Source organism: Ambystoma mexicanum, chromosome 11, assembly GCF_040938575.1.
Source record: "Ambystoma mexicanum isolate Mex_15411 chromosome 11, UKY_AmexF1_1, whole genome shotgun sequence".
Classification (NCBI taxonomy): domain Eukaryota; kingdom Metazoa; phylum Chordata; class Amphibia; order Caudata; family Ambystomatidae; genus Ambystoma; species Ambystoma mexicanum.
The window spans coordinates 1,485,011,107-1,485,029,164 of NC_090934.1; the positions used below are offsets into that span (position 1 = coordinate 1,485,011,107).

General features: G+C 54.5%; 1 protein-coding gene across 5 annotated transcripts in view; it reads left to right on the plus strand.

Moving 5' to 3' along the window:
• LOC138504626 (aminopeptidase N-like) overlaps positions 1-18,058 on the plus strand; it is a 554,696-nt gene that overhangs the window by 363,846 nt on the left and 172,792 nt on the right. For all 5 annotated transcript variants that reach the window (XR_011279874.1, XM_069625220.1, XM_069625223.1 and 2 more), the window contains one exon: positions 2,541-2,654. Coding sequence is in view for 4 of the 5 variants with exons in the window: in XM_069625220.1 (XP_069481321.1) it covers positions 2,541-2,654 (114 nt within the window). In the remaining variant the exon portion in view is untranslated. The remainder of the gene's footprint in view (positions 1-2,540; positions 2,655-18,058) is intronic.

The following is an 18,058-nucleotide window of genomic DNA, read 5'->3' on the forward strand; positions in this document are numbered from 1 at the left end:
CAAACCTAATTACTGATGCTATATTTGATTCTTTTTCAATTTGAGCTGCCAAAAACAAATGGATTTAGTCATATTTGTGTATTCTGCTCTCTCCCTATTAATAACATAAATTAATATGGGTATTCAAAATGTTTTTGTCTGAAGTAAAACATCCACATCACAGGCACTCTCCTGTATTTATTATTTTGTCAGGTCAAATAACTGGTTCGGCTCAAATAAAGCCATGCTCAAGTACCGCATGCATCACACTGGGTACCTAGAACCTGGCATGCATATTCCAGCCGGGCACAGTTGGCCTGGGGTACTGGCTGAGTCTGAAAAGGTCATTAATAGCTCGCTGTGATACAGGCATGGTATGAAGGTGGACATAGAATCAGAAGCGACAGTTCAAAAACCTTAATTTATAAACTTTGTCGGATTGGTGTAATGCCTAACGGGCCTTAGCTCTAAAGGGGTTGTTTCCTCGACCGATGTTTCTGTCTGTAAGTCCAAAACCAAAGTCGGTCTGTGGCTAAACCTATACTTGCCCTCACTCTTAGACACAATTTGATCAGGTGCCTTCTTAAAGGAACATGGTGGCTCAAAAAGGAATGTGAACCAAGGCTGGTTTAGCCTTACCATCATGCGTAGTTCTGCCAGTATCAAATATAGTCCAAATCCAAAATAAAGGTGGCCCTTGGAACCTTCCACGTAGGGCTCTGGCACCAAGTCAATAAGGTTCGAAATATCTGTAGGTCCCTTGCCCAAGCTTCAATCCTTTCAGCTCCAAACTGAAAAGAGTCCATTCTGGCTAGGCCTCTCAGGGTTCCCTTCCCCACGTCTAGGCCTGATAGTTTACACATATAACCTTCCCATAAACTCTCTCCCGAGATGTTACAGTTCTCCTCTAGCCCTCCTCACAATTCTCTATTTTCCTTTGATGGTCCGCCTCCTCCACTCCCCAATAACTCTCCTCCTGATGGAAAGTTACTTTTTCTCCATTCTCCCCAAATTTCTCTCCTGTGATGGTCCACTTCCCCTACTCACCAGGTCTGCTCCCTCTGATGTGCCTCTTTTCCAGCCACCACCTCCAGACTGTACCTCCAACCTCCCTCCTTTGGCTTTTCCCTCAGTGCTCCTCTCTCTTGCCACTCTCCTCAAAATCCCTTCCTCCATTTCCTATTGAAACTGCCCACGATCCATCCTGAGCCGGAGGCTTTGAATAGTAGGCGTTCTCCTCCCCTTGGGTGGTGATTATGACATTGAGGACACCTGTGGGGTGGTGAAGCCTGTGCTGGTTTGTGATGGGGTTATGAATTAATATGGCTTGGAAGTGAGCTGGCCTGTGGTTACACGAGGGCCTGCCAGTATCCTGGATTCTCGAAGGGCCATGGGCAGGTATGGGGTCTCCCCCTCTTCCCTGTAATGTCTGATACCTGAATTAGTATGCGTCCCTCTGCTCTCCCAGCATGTGAATCCCTCTGGTAAGCGTGTGGGGGGGGGGGGTTCCCTTGCATTTGTCCTTCTTCATGATGGCTCTGCAAGTGTTAATCTTGACTGTTCCCTCACATGACCTGGGGCATCCCCCTCACTTTAGAGCGCCTGGAGGCCCTCTCCCTCTCCTCACTGACCTGACCACCAGAGCGCCTGGAGGCCCTTTCCTCAGTGGCCTGACCCTCCCCCTCACTTTCAGTTCCACCAGAGCACCTGGAGGCCCCCTCCTCACTGACCTGACCCTCCCCTCTCCTCACTGACTGGACCCTGCCCTCTCCTCACTGACCTGTCCCTCCCCTCTCCTCACTGACCGGACCCTGCCCTCTCCTCACTGACCTGACCCTCCCCTCTCCTCACTGACCGGACCCTGCCCTCTCCTCACTGACCTGACCCTCCCCCTCACTTTCAGTTCCACTAGAGCACCTGGAGGCCCCCTCCTCACTGACCTGACCCTCCCCTCTCCTCACTGACTGGACCCTGCCCTCTCCTCACTGACCTGTCCCTCCCCTCTCCTCACTGACCGGACCCTGCCCTCTCCTCACTGACCTGACCCTCCCCTCTCCTCACTGACCGGACCCTGCCCTCTCCTCACTGACCTGACCCTCCCCCTCACTTTCAGTTCCACTAGAGCACCTGGAGGCCCCCTCCTCACTGACCTGACCCTCCCCTCTCCTCACTGACCGGACCCTGCCCTCTCCTCACTGACCTGACCCTCATCCTCACTTCCAGTTCCACCAGAGCGCCTGGAGTCCCTCTCCTTACTGAGTCCCTCTCCTGTTTCGATCACTTTGGAACTCGTTTCTTTTGCTTTCATGAAATAATCCAGTTACACGGAATATGGGTGTGTGTGGGGATGGCGCAGTGGGGGCTGCTGGGAAAGGCAGCATTGAAGCTTACCCTCTGGGCCTCGTGCTACTGCAGAGCTCCCCAGGGGCGTCCTCCAGGCTGAGGCTTGTAGCCATAGAAATAGGACTGGCTGCTCTGCATGTCTCTGAATACTCAAACAATGAAGTGAACAGACTCTGCTGTCTCACTAATGCTATTCTCTGCCTGCTCTCTCCCTTTAGTGGTTTGGAAACCTTGTGACGATGAGGTGGTGGAACGACCTCTGGCTGAACGAGGGCTTCGCCTCCTACGTGGAGTATCTGGGGGCCGACCACGCGGAGCCAACGTGGAACATTGTAAGTATCAGGAAGCTTGGGGCGGGGTTGCGGGGGGGGGGGTGCACCTCCATTTAAGTGATCACTGTAAGGAGCGCCTGTGTTGATATCATTATGTGTGGGAGGTCGCAGTGAAAATCACGTATTCTGACATGAAAAATCCTCATCTGTCTGAAATAGTGTGACTGAGCCTCCCCCTCTCGCAGCACCGCCTGAAGCGCTATCAAGCGCAGCGCCACTGGTACTCTAATCCCACAGGATACTCCACACAGGCCCAGAAGGAAGAGGTACACGTTCCATGTATCCAATACCCCAAAATGACCTAAGCAAATGTCTCTACGTAAGTCACAATGACCATCTAAGCCTGCTGGTTCCCGGCGCGTTATAAATAAATAAAAAAATGAGACCATGAGCAGGAAGCGAACAGACGCATGTCGAGTGGAAGTGCCTGAGACTAGAGCTTGGGGCCTAAGAGGAAACCATAACAGGCAAGCTCTGCAGGCTAGATTGCCTCAATTCCCAAAGGTAAATTGATGATCCCGGCTTTAGTACTGAGCGCAAATTGAAGTGCAACGAGTGAATGTTCACAGCCTTCCTAGAATTCACGATCTTTTAGACTCCAATGTGGTATTTACTGAGAGGACCAGTCTGGGCAATGTGATGAATACTCCAATGTGGTATTAACTGAGCGGAGCAGTCTGGGCAATGTGATGAATACTCCAATGTGGTATTAACTGAGCGGAGCAGTCTGGGCAATGTGATGAATACTCCAATGTGGTATTAACTGAGCGGAGCAGTCTGGGCAATGTGATGAATACTCTAATGTGGTATTAACTGAGAGGAGCAGTCTGGGCAATGTGATGAATACTCTAATGTGGTATTAACTGAGAGGAGCAGTGTGGGCAATGTGATGAATACTCTAATGTGGTATTAACTGAGAGGAGCAGTCTGGGCAATGTGATGAATACTCCAATGTGGTATTTACTGAGAGGAGCAGTCTGGGCAATGTGATAAATACTCCAATGTGGTATTTACTGAGAGGAGCAGTCTGGGCAATGTGATGAATACTCCAATGTGGTATTTACTGAGAGGAGCAGTCTGGGCAATGTGATGAATACTCCAGCGTGGTATTTACTGAGACAAGCAGTCTGGGCAATGTGATGAATACTCCAGCGTGGTATTTGCTGAGAGGAGTAGTCTGGGCAATGTGATGAATACTCTAATGTGGTATTAACTGAGAGGAGCAGTCTGGGCAATGTGATGAATACTCTAATGTGGTATTAACTGAGAGGAGCAGTGTGGGCAATGTGATGAATACTCTAATGTGGTATTAACTGAGAGGAGCAGTCTGGGCAATGTGATGAATACTCCAATGTGGTATTTACTGAGAGGAGCAGTCTGGGCAATGTGATAAATACTCCAATGTGGTATTTACTGAGAGGAGCAGTCTGGGCAATGTGATGAATACTCTAATGTGGTATTAACTGAGCGGAGCAGTCTGGGCAATGTGATGAATACTCTAATGTGGTATTAACTGAGAGGAGCAGTCTGGGCAATGTGATGAATACTCTAATGTGGTATTAACTGAGAGGAGCAGTGTGGGCAATGTGATGAATACTCTAATGTGGTATTAACTGAGAGGAGCAGTCTGGGCAATGTGATGAATACTCCAATGTGGTATTAACTGAGAGGAGCAGTCTGGGCAATGTGATGAATACTCCAATGTGGTATTTACTGAGAGGAGCAGTCTGGGCAATGTGATAAATACTCCAATGTGGTATTTACTGAGAGGAGCAGTCTGGGCAATGTGATGAATACTCCAGCGTGGTATTTACTGAGACAAGCAGTCTGGGCAATGTGATGAATACTCCAGCGTGGTATTTGCTGAGAGGAGTAGTCTGGGCAATGTGATGAATACTCTAATGTGGTATTAACTGAGAGGAGCAGTCTGGGCAATGTGATGAATACTCTAATGTGGTATCAGCTGAGAGGAGCAGTCTGGGCAATGTGATGAATACTCCAGCGTGGTATTTTCTGAGAGGAACAGTCTGGAAAATGTGATGAATACTCCAGTGTAGGATATACTGGGAGGAGCAGTCTGGGCAATGTGATGAATACTCCAATGTGGTATTTGCTGAGAGGAGCAGTCTGGAAAATGTGATGAATACTCCAGTGTAGGATATACTGAGAGGAGCAGTCTGGGCAATGTGATGAATACTCTAATGTGGTATTAACTGAGAGGAGCAGTCTGGGCAATGTGATGAATACTCCAATGTGGTATTTACTGAGAGGAGCAGTCTGGGCAATGTGATAAATACTCCAATGTGGTATTTACTGAGAGGAGCAGTCTGGGCAATGTGATGAATACTCTAATGTGGTATTAACTGAGCGGAGCAGTCTGGGCAATGTGATGAATACTCTAATGTGGTATTAACTGAGAGGAGCAGTCTGGGCAATGTGATGAATACTCTAATGTGGTATTAACTGAGAGGAGCAGTGTGGGCAATGTGATGAATACTCTAATGTGGTATTAACTGAGAGGAGCAGTCTGGGCAATGTGATGAATACTCCAATGTGGTATTTACTGAGAGGAGCAGTCTGGGCAATGTGATAAATACTCCAATGTGGTATTTACTGAGAGGAGCAGTCTGGGCAATGTGATGAATACTCCAATGTGGTATTTACTGAGAGGAGCAGTCTGGGCAATGTGATGAATACTCCAGCGTGGTATTTACTGAGCCAAGCAGTCTGGGCAATGTGATGAATACTCCAGCGTGGTATTTGCTGAGAGGAGTAGTCTGGGCAATGTGATGAATACTCTAATGTGGTATTAACTGAGAGGAGCAGTCTGGGCAATGTGATGAATACTCTAATGTGGTATCAGCTGAGAGGAGCAGTCTGGGCAATGTGATGAATACTCCAGCGTGGTATTTTCTGAGAGGAACAGTCTGGAAAATGTGATGAATACTCCAGTGTAGGATATACTGGGAGGAGCAGTCTGGGCAATGTGATGAATACTCCAATGTGGTATTTGCTGAGAGGAGCAGTCTGGAAAATGTGATGAATACTCCAGTGTAGGATATACTGAGAGGAGCAGTCTGGGCAATGTGATTAATACTTCAGTGTGGTATTTACTGAGGCAAGCAGTCTGGGCAATGTGATGAATACTCCAATGTGGTATTTACTGAGAGGAGCAGTCTGGGCAATGTGATGAATACTCCAGCGTGGTATTTACTGAGACAAGCAGTCTGGGCAATGTGATGAATACTCCAGCGTGGTATTTGCTGAGAGGAGTAGTCTGGGCAATGTGATGAATACTCTAATGTGGTATTAACTGAGAGGAGCAGTCTGGGCAATGTGATGAATACTCTAATGTGGTATCAGCTGAGAGGAGCAGTCTGGGCAATGTGATGAATACTCCAGCGTGGTATTTTCTGAGAGGAACAGTCTGGAAAATGTGATGAATACTCCAGTATAGGATATACTGGGAGGAGCAGTCTGGGCAATGTGATGAATACTCCAATGTGGTATTTGCTGAGAGGAACAGTCTGGAAAATGTGATGAATACTCCAGTGTAGGATATACTGGGAGGAGCAGTCTGGGCAATGTGATGAATACTCCAATGTGGTATTTGCTGAGAGGAGCAGTCTGGAAAATGTGATGAATACTCCAGTGTAGGATATACTGAGAGGAGCAGTCTGGGCAATGTGATGAATACTCTAATGTGGTATTAACTGAGAGGAGCAGTCTGGGCAATGTGATGAATACTCCAATGTGGTATTTACTGAGAGGAGCAGTCTGGGCAATGTGATAAATACTCCAATGTGGTATTTACTGAGAGGAGCAGTCTGGGCAATGTGATGAATACTCTAATGTGGTATTAACTGAGCGGAGCAGTCTGGGCAATGTGATGAATACTCTAATGTGGTATTAACTGAGAGGAGCAGTCTGGGCAATGTGATGAATACTCTAATGTGGTATTAACTGAGAGGAGCAGTGTGGGCAATGCGATGAATACTCTAATGTGGTATTAACTGAGAGGAGCAGTCTGGGCAATGTGATGAATACTCCAATGTGGTATTTACTGAGAGGAGCAGTCTGGGCAATGTGATAAATACTCCAATGTGGTATTTACTGAGAGGAGCAGTCTGGGCAATGTGATGAATACTCCAATGTGGTATTTACTGAGAGGAGCAGTCTGGGCAATGTGATGAATACTCCAGCGTGGTATTTACTGAGACAAGCAGTCTGGGCAATGTGATGAATACTCCAGCGTGGTATTTGCTGAGAGGAGTAGTCTGGGCAATGTGATGAATACTCTAATGTGGTATTAACTGAGAGGAGCAGTCTGGGCAATGTGATGAATACTCTAATGTGGTATCAGCTGAGAGGAGCAGTCTGGGCAATGTGATGAATACTCCAGCGTGGTATTTTCTGAGAGGAACAGTCTGGAAAATGTGATGAATACTCCAGTGTAGGATATACTGGGAGGAGCAGTCTGGGCAATGTGATGAATACTCCAATGTGGTATTTGCTGAGAGGAGCAGTCTGGAAAATGTGATGAATACTCCAGTGTAGGATATACTGAGAGGAGCAGTCTGGGCAATGTGATTAATACTTCAGTGTGGTATTTACTGAGGCAAGCAGTCTGGGCAATGTGATGAATACTCCAATGTGGTATTTACTGAGAGGAGCAGTCTGGGCAATGTGATGAATACTCTAATGTGGTATCAGCTGAGAGGAGCAGTCTGGGCAATGTGATGAATACTCCAGCGTGGTATTTTCTGAGAGGAACAGTCTGGGAAATGTGATGAATACTCCAGTGTAGGATATACTGAGAGGAGCAGTCTGGGAAATGTGATGAATATTTCAGTGTGGTATTTACTGAGATGAGCAGTCTGGGCAATGTGATGAATACTCCAGTGTGGTATTTACTGAGAGGAGCAGTCTGGGCAATGTAATGAATACTTCAGTGTGGTATTTACTGAGAGAAGCAGTCTGGGAAACGTGATGAATACTCCAATGTGGTATTTACTGAGAGGAGCAGTCTGTGCAATGTGATGAATACTCCAATGTGGTATTTACTGAGTGGAGCAGTCTGGGTAATGTGATGAATACTCCAGCGTGGTGTTTGCTGAGATGAGCAGTCTGGGTAATGTGATGAATACTCCAATGTGGTATTTACTGAGAGGAGCAGTCTGGGCAATGTGATGAATACTCCAGTGTGGTATTTACTGAGATGAGCAGTCTGGGCAATGTGATGAATACTCCAGTGTGGTATTTACTGAGAGGAGCAGTCTGGGCAATGTGATGAATACTCCAGTGTGGTATTTACTGAAATGAGCAGTCTGGGCACGATCCACGTTGCCGCAAGTAACTGGATACAATATGAATGGAAAGAACATCTAGTAGCATGAAGGGGTACTGACCTCATTTCTGAATAAGAGAGCCCCAGTCACTGTAGGGAAGTCACCGGACTGAGCTCAGAAGATGGTGCATTGAAAAATGATTAAGTAGGGGTCCCATGGAGGGTAGGACAGAGGATGCAGAGGAACAAAGGACAGGTCTCCCGGAAAATGCAATAGGATGACTAGTGGGAGGTTTTGGGGTGAATATATGGAACCGAGGCGAGTGATGCACTGACACTATCCAAAAGGACGGAGGGGTGCTACACCTGCAAGTGACAGCAAGATGCCCAGACGACCACAGCCGGGCAATGCCACCCATGGGGGTGTGGGGGGGAGGGGTTCTGTGGAAAAAGCAGAGCACTCGGAAGGAAACTATAGGACCCACTACACATTGGCTGACCAGACGTCCTGGTTTTTCAGAGTGTCTTTAATTTAAAAATCACGTCCCGGGTTTGGGAAGAGGAGGGCGGTCACTGCAGACTTCCAACAATCAAAGTCAGCATTTTTCCATGATACACAGTCCCCCAGCATTCCCTGACCAGATCTAGGACACTGCGGGGCAGCGTCAAGCCTACAACCTTCTTCTTCAAAGCTCTATGCTTTTATTAATTGCACCACCGGGACCAGTGAATGGACTCGTATCATTTTGCAACCATGCAGTTAATGTTATAGAAGCGCTGGAAATATTTATTTTACTGTGTATGGCGGGACCATGAGATGGGATTGCGGGGGGGCGGGGGTGAATAGGCTGGTTGTGCTAATCCTACTTTTATGTTTTTGGCCTTTCCCGGTTTTTGATTTTCAAAATCTGGTCACCCTCCATGGACACATGAGTTGGGGGGAAAAATGGAAGACAGACACAGTTGAGTTGCAACCGTTTTCCGGGGCAGGAGAGGCGGGCCTACACCTCCCTTTCTCTATTTTCTGTCCCTTACCGGCGCGTGTCTCTTGAACTTGAATTGGTGCCCGTTCCAGGCAGGTGAGAGCCATGGTGCCCGTTCCAGGCAGGTGAGAGCCACGGTGCCCACTCCAGGCAGGTGAGAGCCATTGTGCCCTCTCCAGGCAGGTCAGAGCCATGGTGCCCGCTCCAGTCACGTAAGAGCCATGGTGCCCTCTCCAGGCAGGTGAGAGCCATGGTGCCCTCTCCAGGCAGGTCAGAGCCATGGTGCCCGCTCCAGTCAAGTGAGAGCCATGGTGCCCACTCCAGGCAGGTGAGAGTCATGGTGCCCGCTCCAGGCAGGTGAGAGCCATGGTGCCCACTCCAAGCAGGTGAGAGCCATGGTGCCCACTCCAGCCAGGTGAGAGCCACGGTGCCCGCTCCAGGCAAGTGAGAGCCATGGTGCCTGCTCCAGGCAGGTGAGAGCCATGGTGCCCTCTCCAGGCAGGTGAGAGTCATGGTGCCCTCTCCAGCCAGGTGAGAGCCATGGTGCCCGCTCCAGGCAGGTGAGAGCCATGGTGCCCATTCCAGGCTGGTTAGAGTGATGGTGCCCATTCCAGGCAGGTGAGAGCCATGGTGCCCGCTCCAGTCAAGTGAGAGCTATGGTGCCGTCTCCAGGCAGGTGAGAGCCATGGTGCCCTCTCCAGGCAGGTCAGAGCCATGGTGCCCGCTCCAGTCAAGTGAGAGCCATGGTGCCCTCTCCAGGCAGGTCAGAGCCATGGTGCCAGCTCCAGTCAAGTGAGAGCCATGGTGCCCACTCCAGGCAGGTGAGAGTCATGGTGCCCGCCCCAAGCAAGTGAGAGCCATGGTGCCCTCTACAGCCAGGTGAGAGCCACGGTGCCCGCTCCAGGCAGGTGAGAGCCATGGTGCCTGCTCCAGGCAGGTGAGAGCCATGGTGCCCTCTCCTGGCAGGTGAGAGTCATGGTGCCCTCTCCAGCCAGGTGAGAGCCATGGTGCCTGCTCCAGGTAGGTGAGAGCCATGGTGCCCACTCCAGGCTGGTTAGAGTGATGGTGCCCACTCCAGGCAGGTGAGAGTCATAGAGCCCGCTCCAGGCAGGTGAGAGCCATGGTGCCTGCTCCAGGCAGGTGAGAGCCATGGTGCCCTCTCCAGGCAGGTGAGAGTCATGGTGCCCTCTCCAGCCAGGTGAGAGCCATGGTGCCTGCTCCAGGCAGGTGAGAGCCATGGTGCCCTCTCCAGGCAGGTGAGAGTCATGGTGCCCTCTCCAGCCAGGTGAGAGCCATGGTGCCTGCTCCAGGCAGGTGAGAGCCATGGTGCCCACTCCAGGCTGGTTAGAGTGATGGTGCCCACTCCAGGCAGGTGAGAGTCATGGTGCCCGCTCCAGTCAAGTGAGAGCCATGGTGCCCTCTCCAGGCAGGTGGGAGTCATGGTGCCCGCTCCAGGCAGGTGAGAGCCATGGTGCCCGCTCCAAGCAGGTGAGAGCCATGGTGCCTGCTCCAGGCAGGTGAGAGCCATGGTGCCCTCTCCAGGCAGGTGAGAGTCATGGTGCCCTCTCCAGCCAGGTGAGAGCCATGGTGCCTGCTCCAGGCAGGTGAGAGCCATGGTGCCCACTCCAGGCTGGTTAAAGTGATGGTGCCCACTCCAGGCAGGTGAGAGTCATAGAGCCCACTCCAGGCAGGTGAGAGCCATGGTGCCTGCTCCAGGCAGGTGAGAGCCATGGTGCCCTCTCCAGGCAGGTGAGAGTCATGGTGCTTGCTCCAGGCAGGTGAGAGCCATGGTGCCCACTCCAGGCGTGTTAGAGTGATGGTGCCCATTCCATGTAGGTGATAGCCATGGTGCCCGCTCCAGTCAAGTGAGAGCCATGGTGCCCACTCCAGCCAGGTGATAGTCATGGTGCCCTCTCCAGCCAGGTGAGAGCCATGGTGCCCGCTCCAAGCAGGTGAGAGCCACGGTGCCCACTCCAGCCAGGTGAGAGTCATAGAGTCCGCTCCAGGCAGGTGAGAGCCATGGTGCCCTCTCCAGGCAGGTGAGAGTCATGGTGCCCGCTCCAGGCAGGTGAGAGCCATGGTGCCCGCTCCAAGCAGGTGAGAGCCACGGTGCCCACTCCAGCCAGGTGAGAGCCACGGTGCCCGCTCCAGGCAGGTGAGAGCCATGGTGCCCACTCCAGGCTGGTTAGAGTGATGGTGCCCACTCCAGGCAGGTGAGAGTCATAGAGCCCGCTCCAGGCAGGTGAGAGCCATGGTGCCTGCTCCAGGCATGTGAGAGCCATGGTGCCCTCTCCAGGCAGGAGAGAGGCATGGTGCCCTCTCCAGCCAGGTGAGAGCCATGGTGCCCGCTCCAGTCAAGTGAGAGGCATGGTGCCCTCTCCAGGCAGGTGAGAGCCATGGTGCCCTCTCCAGGCAGGTCAGAGCCATGGTGCCCGCTCCAGTCAAGTGAGAGCCATGGTGCCCGCTCCAAGCAGGTGAGAGTCATGGTGCCCTCTCCAGGCAGGTTAGAGTCATGGTGCCCGCTCCAGGCAGGTGAGAGCCATGGTGCCCGCTCCAAGCAGGTGAGAGCCATGGTGCCCACTCCAGCCAGGTGAGAGCCACGGTGCCCGCTCCAGGCAGGTGAGAGCCATGGTGCCCACTCCAGGCTGGTTAGAGTGATGGTGCCCACTCCAGGCAGGTGAGAGTCATAGAGCCCGCTCCAGGCAGGTGAGAGCCATGGTGGCTGCTCCAGGCAGGTGAGAGCCATGGTGCCCTCTCCAGGCAGGTGAGAGTCATGGTGCCCTCTCCAGGCAGGTGAGAGCCATTGTGCCCTCTCCAGGCAGGTGAGAGTCATAGAGCCCGCTCCAGGCAGGTGAGAGCCATGGTGCCTGCTCCAGGCATGTGAGAGCCATGGTGCCCTCTCCAGGCAGGAGAGAGGCATGGTGCCCTCCCCAGCCAGGTGAGAGCCATGGTGCCCGCTCCAGTCAAGTGAGAGGCATGGTGCCCTCTCCAGGCAGGTGAGAGCCATGGTGCCCTCTCCAGGCAGGTCGGAGCCATGGTGCCCGCTCCAGTCAAGTGAGAGCCATGGTGCCCGCTCCAAGCAGGTGAGAGTCATGGTGCCCTCTCCAGGCAGGGGAGAGTCATGGTGCCCGCTCCAGGCAGGTGAGAGCCATGGTGCCCGCTCCAAGCAGGTGAGAGCCATGGTGCCCACTCCAGCCAGGTGAGAGCCACGGTGCCCGCTCCAGGCAGGTGAGAGCCATGGTGCCCACTCCAGGCTGGTTAGAGTGATGGTGCCCACTCCAGGCAGGTGAGAGTCATAGAGCCCGCTCCAGGCAGGAGAGAGCCATGGTGGCTGCTCCAGGCAGGTGAGAGCCATGGTGCCCTCTCCAGGCAGGTGAGAGTCATGGTGCCCTCTCCAGGCAGGTGAGAGCCATTGTGCCCTCTCCAGGCAGGTGAGAGTCATGGTGCCCTCTCCAGCCAGGTGAGAGCCATGGTGCCTGCTCCAGGCAGGTGAGAGCCATGGTGCCCACTCCAGGCTGGTTAGAGTGATGGTGCCCACTCCAGGCAGGTGAGAGTCATGGTGCCCGCTCCAGTCAAGTGAGAGCCATGGTGCCCTCTCCAGCCAGGTGAGAGCCATGGTGCCTGCTCCAGGTAGGTGAGAGCCATGGTGCCCACTCCAGGCTGGTTAGAGTGATGGTGCCCACTCCAGGCAGCTGAGAGTCATAGAGCCCGCTCCAGGCAGGTGAGAGCCATGGTGCCTGCTCCAGGCAGGTGAGAGCCATGGTGCCCTCTCCAGGCAGGTGAGAGTCATGGTGCCCTCTCCAGCCAGGTGAGAGCCATGGTGCCTGCTCCAGGCAGGTGAGAGCCATGGTGCCCTCTCCAGGCAGGTGAGAGTCATGGTGCCCTCTCCAGCCAGGTGAGAGCCATGGTGCCTGCTCCAGGCAGGTGAGAGCCATGGTGCCCACTCCAGGCTGGTTAGAGTGATGGTGCCCACTCCAGGCAGGTGAGAGTCATGGTGCCCGCTCCAGTCAAGTGAGAGCCATGGTGCCCTCTCCAGGCAGGTGGGAGTCATGGTGCCCGCTCCAGGCAGGTGAGAGCCATGGTGCCTGCTCCAAGCAGGTGAGAGCCATGGTGCCTGCTCCAGGCAGGTGAGAGCCATGGTGCCCTCTCCAGGCAGGTGAGAGTCATGGTGCCCTCTCCAACCAGGTGAGAGCCATGGTGCCTGCTCCAGGCAGGTGAGAGCCATGGTGCACACTCCAGGCTGGTTAAAGTGATGGTGCCCACTCCAGGCAGGTGAGAGTCATAGAGCCCACTCCAGGCAGGTGAGAGCCATGGTGCCTGCTCCAGGCAGGTGAGAGCCATGGTGCCCTCTCCAGGCAGGTGAGAGTCATGGTGCCCTCTCCAGCCAGGTGAGAGCCATGGTGCCTGCTCCAGGCAGGTGAGAGCCATGGTGCCCACTCCAGGCTGGTTAGAGTGATGGTGCCCATTCCATGTAGGTGATAGCCATGGTGCCCGCTCCAGTCAAGTGAGAGCCATGGTGCCCACTCCAGCCAGGTGAGAGTCATGGTGCCCTCTCCAGCCAGGTGAGAGCCATGGTGCCCGCTCCAAGCAGGTGAGAGCCACGGTGCCCACTCCAGCCAGGTGAGAGTCATAGAGTCCGCTCCAGGCAGGTGAGAGCCATGGTGCCCTCTCCAGGCAGGTGAGAGTCATGGTGCCCGCTCCAGGCAGGTGAGAGCCATGGTGCCCGCTCCAAGCAGGTGAGAGCCACGGTGCCCACTCCAGCCAGGTGAGAGCCACGGTGCCCGCTCCAGGCAGGTGAGAGCCATGGTGCCCACTCCAGGCTGGTTAGAGTGATGGTGCCCACTCCAGGCAGGTGAGAGTCATAGAGCCCGCTCCAGGCAGGTGAGAGCCATGGTGCCTGCTCCAGGCATGTGAGAGCCATGGTGCCCTCTCCAGGCAGGAGAGAGGCATGGTGCCCTCTCCAGCCAGGTGAGAGCCATGGTGCCCGCTCCAGTCAAGTGAGAGGCATGGTGCCCTCTCCAGGCAGGTGAGAGCCATGGTGCCCTCTCCAGGCAGGTCAGAGCCATGGTGCCCGCTCCAGTCAAGTGAGAGCCATGGTGCCCGCTCCAAGCAGGTGAGAGTCATGGTGCCCTCTCCAGGCAGGTGAGAGTCATGGTGCCCGCTCCAGGCAAGTGAGAGCCATGGTGCCCGCTCCAAGCAGGTGAGAGCCATGGTGCCCACTCCAGCCAGGTGAGAGCCACGGTGCCCGCTCCAGGCAGGTGAGAGCCATGGTGCCCACTCCAGGCTGGTTAGAGTGATGGTGCCCACTCCAGGCAGGTGAGAGTCATAGAGCCCGCTCCAGGCAGGTGAGAGCCATGGTGGCTGCTCCAGGCAGGTGAGAGCCATGGTGCCCTCTCCAGGCAGGTGAGAGTCATGGTGCCCTCTCCAGCCAGGTGAGAGCCATGGTGCCTGCTCCAGGCAGGTGAGAGCCATGGTGCCCACTCCAGGCTGGTTAGAGTGATGGTGCCCACTCCAGGCAGGTGAGAGTCATGGTGCCCGCTCCAGTCAAGTGAGAGCCATGGTGCCCTCTCCAGGCAGGTGGGAGTCATGGTGCCCTCTCCAGCCAGGTGAGAGCCATGGTGCCTGCTCCAGGCAGGTGAGAGCCATGGTGCCCACTCCAGGCTGGTTAGAGTGATGGTGCCCATTCCAGGCAGGTGAGAGTCATGGTGCCCTCTCCAGCCAGGTGAGAGCCATGGTGCCTGCTCCAGGTAGATGAGAGCCATGGTGCCCACTCCAGGCTGGTTAGAGTGATGGTGCCCACTCCAGGCAGGTGAGAGTCATAGAGCCCGCTCCAGGCAGGTGAGAGCCATGGTGCCTGCTCCAGGCAGGTGAGAGCCATGGTGCCCTCTCCAGGCAGGTGAGAGTCATGGTGCCCTCTCCAGCCAGGTGAGAGCCATGGTGCCTGCTCCAGGCAGGTGAGAGCCATGGTGCCCTCTCCAGGCAGGTGAGAGTCATGGTGCCCTCTCCAGCCAAGTGAGAGCCATGGTGCCTGCTCCAGGCAGGTGAGAGCCATGGTGCCCACTCCAGGCTGGTTAGAGTGATGGTGCCCACTCCAGGCAGGTGAGAGTCATGGTGCCCGCTCCAGTCAAGTGAGAGCCATGGTGCCCTCTCCAGGCAGGTGGGAGTCATGGTGCCCGCTCCAGGCAGGTGAGAGCCATGGTGCCCGCTCCAAGCAGGTGAGAGCCATGGTGCCTGCTCCAGGCAGGTGAGAGCCATGGTGCCCTCTCCAGGCAGGTGAGAGTCATGGTGCCCTCTCCAGCCAGGTGAGAGCCATGGTGCCTGCTCCAGGCAGGTGAGAGCCATGGTGCCCACTCCAGGCTGGTTAAAGTGATGGTGCCCACTCCAGGCAGGTGAGAGTCATAGAGCCCACTCCAGGCAGGTGAGAGCCATGGTGCCCGCTCCAGGCAGGTGAGAGCCATGGTGCCCTCTCCAGGCAGGTGAGAGTCATGGTGCCCTCTCCAGCCAGGTGAGAGCCATGGTGCCTGCTCCAGGCAGGTGAGAGCCATGGTGCCCACTCCAGGCTGGTTAGAGTGATGGTGCCCATTCCATGTAGGTGATAGCCATGGTGCCCGCTCCAGTCAAGTGAGAGCCATGGTGCCCACTCCAGCCAGGTGAGAGTCATGGTGCCCTCTCCAGCCAGGTGAGAGCCATGGTGCCCGCTCCAAGCAGGTGAGAGCCACGGTGCCCACTCCAGCCAGGTGAGAGTCATAGAGTCCGCTCCAGGCAGGTGAGAGCCATGGTGCCCTCTCCAGGCAGGTGAGAGTCATGGTGCCCGCTCCAGGCAGGTGAGAGCCATGGTGCCCGCTCCAAGCAGGTGAGAGCCACGGTGCCCACTCCAGCCAGGTGAGAGCCACGGTGCCCGCTCCAGGCAGGTGAGAGCCATGGTGCCCACTCCAGGCTGGTTAGAGTGATGGTGCCCACTCCAGGCAGGTGAGAGTCATAGAGCCCGCTCCAGGCAGGTGAGAGCCATGGTGCCTGCTCCAGGCATGTGAGAGCCATGGTGCCCTCTCCAGGCAGGAGAGAGGCATGGTGCCCTCTCCAGCCAGGTGAGAGCCATGGTGCCCGCTCCAGTCAAGTGAGAGGCATGGTGCCCTCTCCAGGCAGGTGAGAGCCATGGTGCCCTCTCCAGGCAGGTCAGAGCCATGGTGCCCGCTCCAGTCAAGTGAGAGCCATGGTGCCCGCTCCAAGCAGGTGAGAGTCATGGTGCCCTCTCCAGGCAGGTGAGAGTCATGGTGCCCGCTCCAGGCAGGTGAGAGCCATGGTGCCCGCTCCAAGCAGGTGAGAGCCATGGTGCCCACTCCAGCCAGGTGAGAGCCACGGTGCCCGCTCCAGGCAGGTGAGAGCCATGGTGCCCACTCCAGGCTGGTTAGAGTGATGGTGCCCACTCCAGGCAGGTGAGAGTCATAGAGCCCGCTCCAGGCAGGTGAGAGCCATGGTGGCTGCTCCAGGCAGGTGAGAGCCATGGTGCCCTCTCCAGGCAGGTGAGAGCCATGGTGCCCTCTCCAGGCAGGTGAGAGTCATGGTGCCCTCTCCAGCCAGGTGAGAGCCATGGTGCCTGCTCCAGGCAGGTGAGAGCCATGGTGCCCACTCCAGGCTGGTTAGAGTGATGGTGCCCATTCCAGGCAGGTGAGAGCCATGGTGCCCGCTCCAGTCAAGTGAGAGCCATGGTGCCCACTCCAGCCAGGTGAGAGTCATGGTGCCCTCTCCAGCCAGGTGAGAGCCATGGTGCCCGCTCCAGGCAGGTGAGAGTCAAGAGGCCTGCAGGTGAGAGTCATGGTGGGTCCCGCCTGGAACTTCAGGCGGCAGAGCATGATCCACCCAACACAGACCCCTCACGGGTGGGTATAAGGAGGAGGGAGTTGGGGTGCGCACAGGGGTTTAATGCACATTCAGGCACCCACAGATTCTCAGAATAGGTCTAAGTGCACTGCGCGTGCACCACATGATGTGTAGCCCTTTCGCTATAACATTTGAATTGAGGCTGGAAGGGCTGCCTGTTATGACTGGAGCTGAGTGTGTGCAGTGCTTGAGTGTGTGCAGTGCTTGAGTGTGTGCAGTGGCTGAGTGATGTCATGTGTGGAATGTTGTCTAGCGTGAGTGTTACACCCTAGGCAGTTGGAAACCATGTAGCGTGGGTGGTGGGAGCCAGTGGGCTTCCTCCCTGCTCCTGTACTTGTCCTGTTAACATGTAATAACGTATGAAGTACTGCCTTGCATCAGTTGCCCCGTGTATTGATGCCACCCTGATGGTTTTGTTGACGCCTTTGATCTCGTGCAACTGTGTCCCACTCTGCGATGTGGGCAATTGCCAAGGCAATGTTCGTATCTGACTAGGGCGGCCAGATTTCCAAGCTAAAAATGGGGACGGTCGACAACATAAAAGAAGGACTAACCCACTCACCCTGTTCTTCTCACTCCTGAGACCCGACCCCCACCTCCCGCCCCATCCCACAATATCTGCACAGAAAGTGCACAGTGTTGACTCCTGATAAAAGCACGTAAATAACAAGCATGCTATCGTGTAAGTAATAGTGTGTGATGCATTTTAATGTTCTGTGTATACAATGAACTTGATTGTTACTGCTATTTAGTGTGAAAAGTTTGGTATTTCAACTATAATACACACTTTAATTTGTTTTAAAAGCACGCTGATTAACAAAGGCGCGGTTGCTCCATTTGATGGTACCTGCCTCGCTATTTACCGGCTTTCGGACCTGTTTCTGTGCTGGAAGCAGTCTTGCATGCAGCTGGTACCTGCAACGTTGGGGGTTCGAGCCCCGTCCTCGGATGATAAAAATCTAATGATGTCTTTTTTAGTTTATAATTATTGGCCATTATAAACACCAGGACCTTCACCATCCCTTTCCCCAAAATCGAGATGGGGTTTTTAAATAAAAAAAACTAGGGACAGTGGGCTCGAGGGTCCGGTTCCAGGACAGTCCCGGAAAAAACGGGGACATTTGGTCCCACTAAATCTGACCGAAGGCTCCGGCCAGGGGTTCGAATCACGTCCACCCTCATCAATGGACCGATGAAGAGGAACACACAGGTGTGCACTGACTAGCGGGGAATTCAGTGCGGGCGACTGAGCGCAG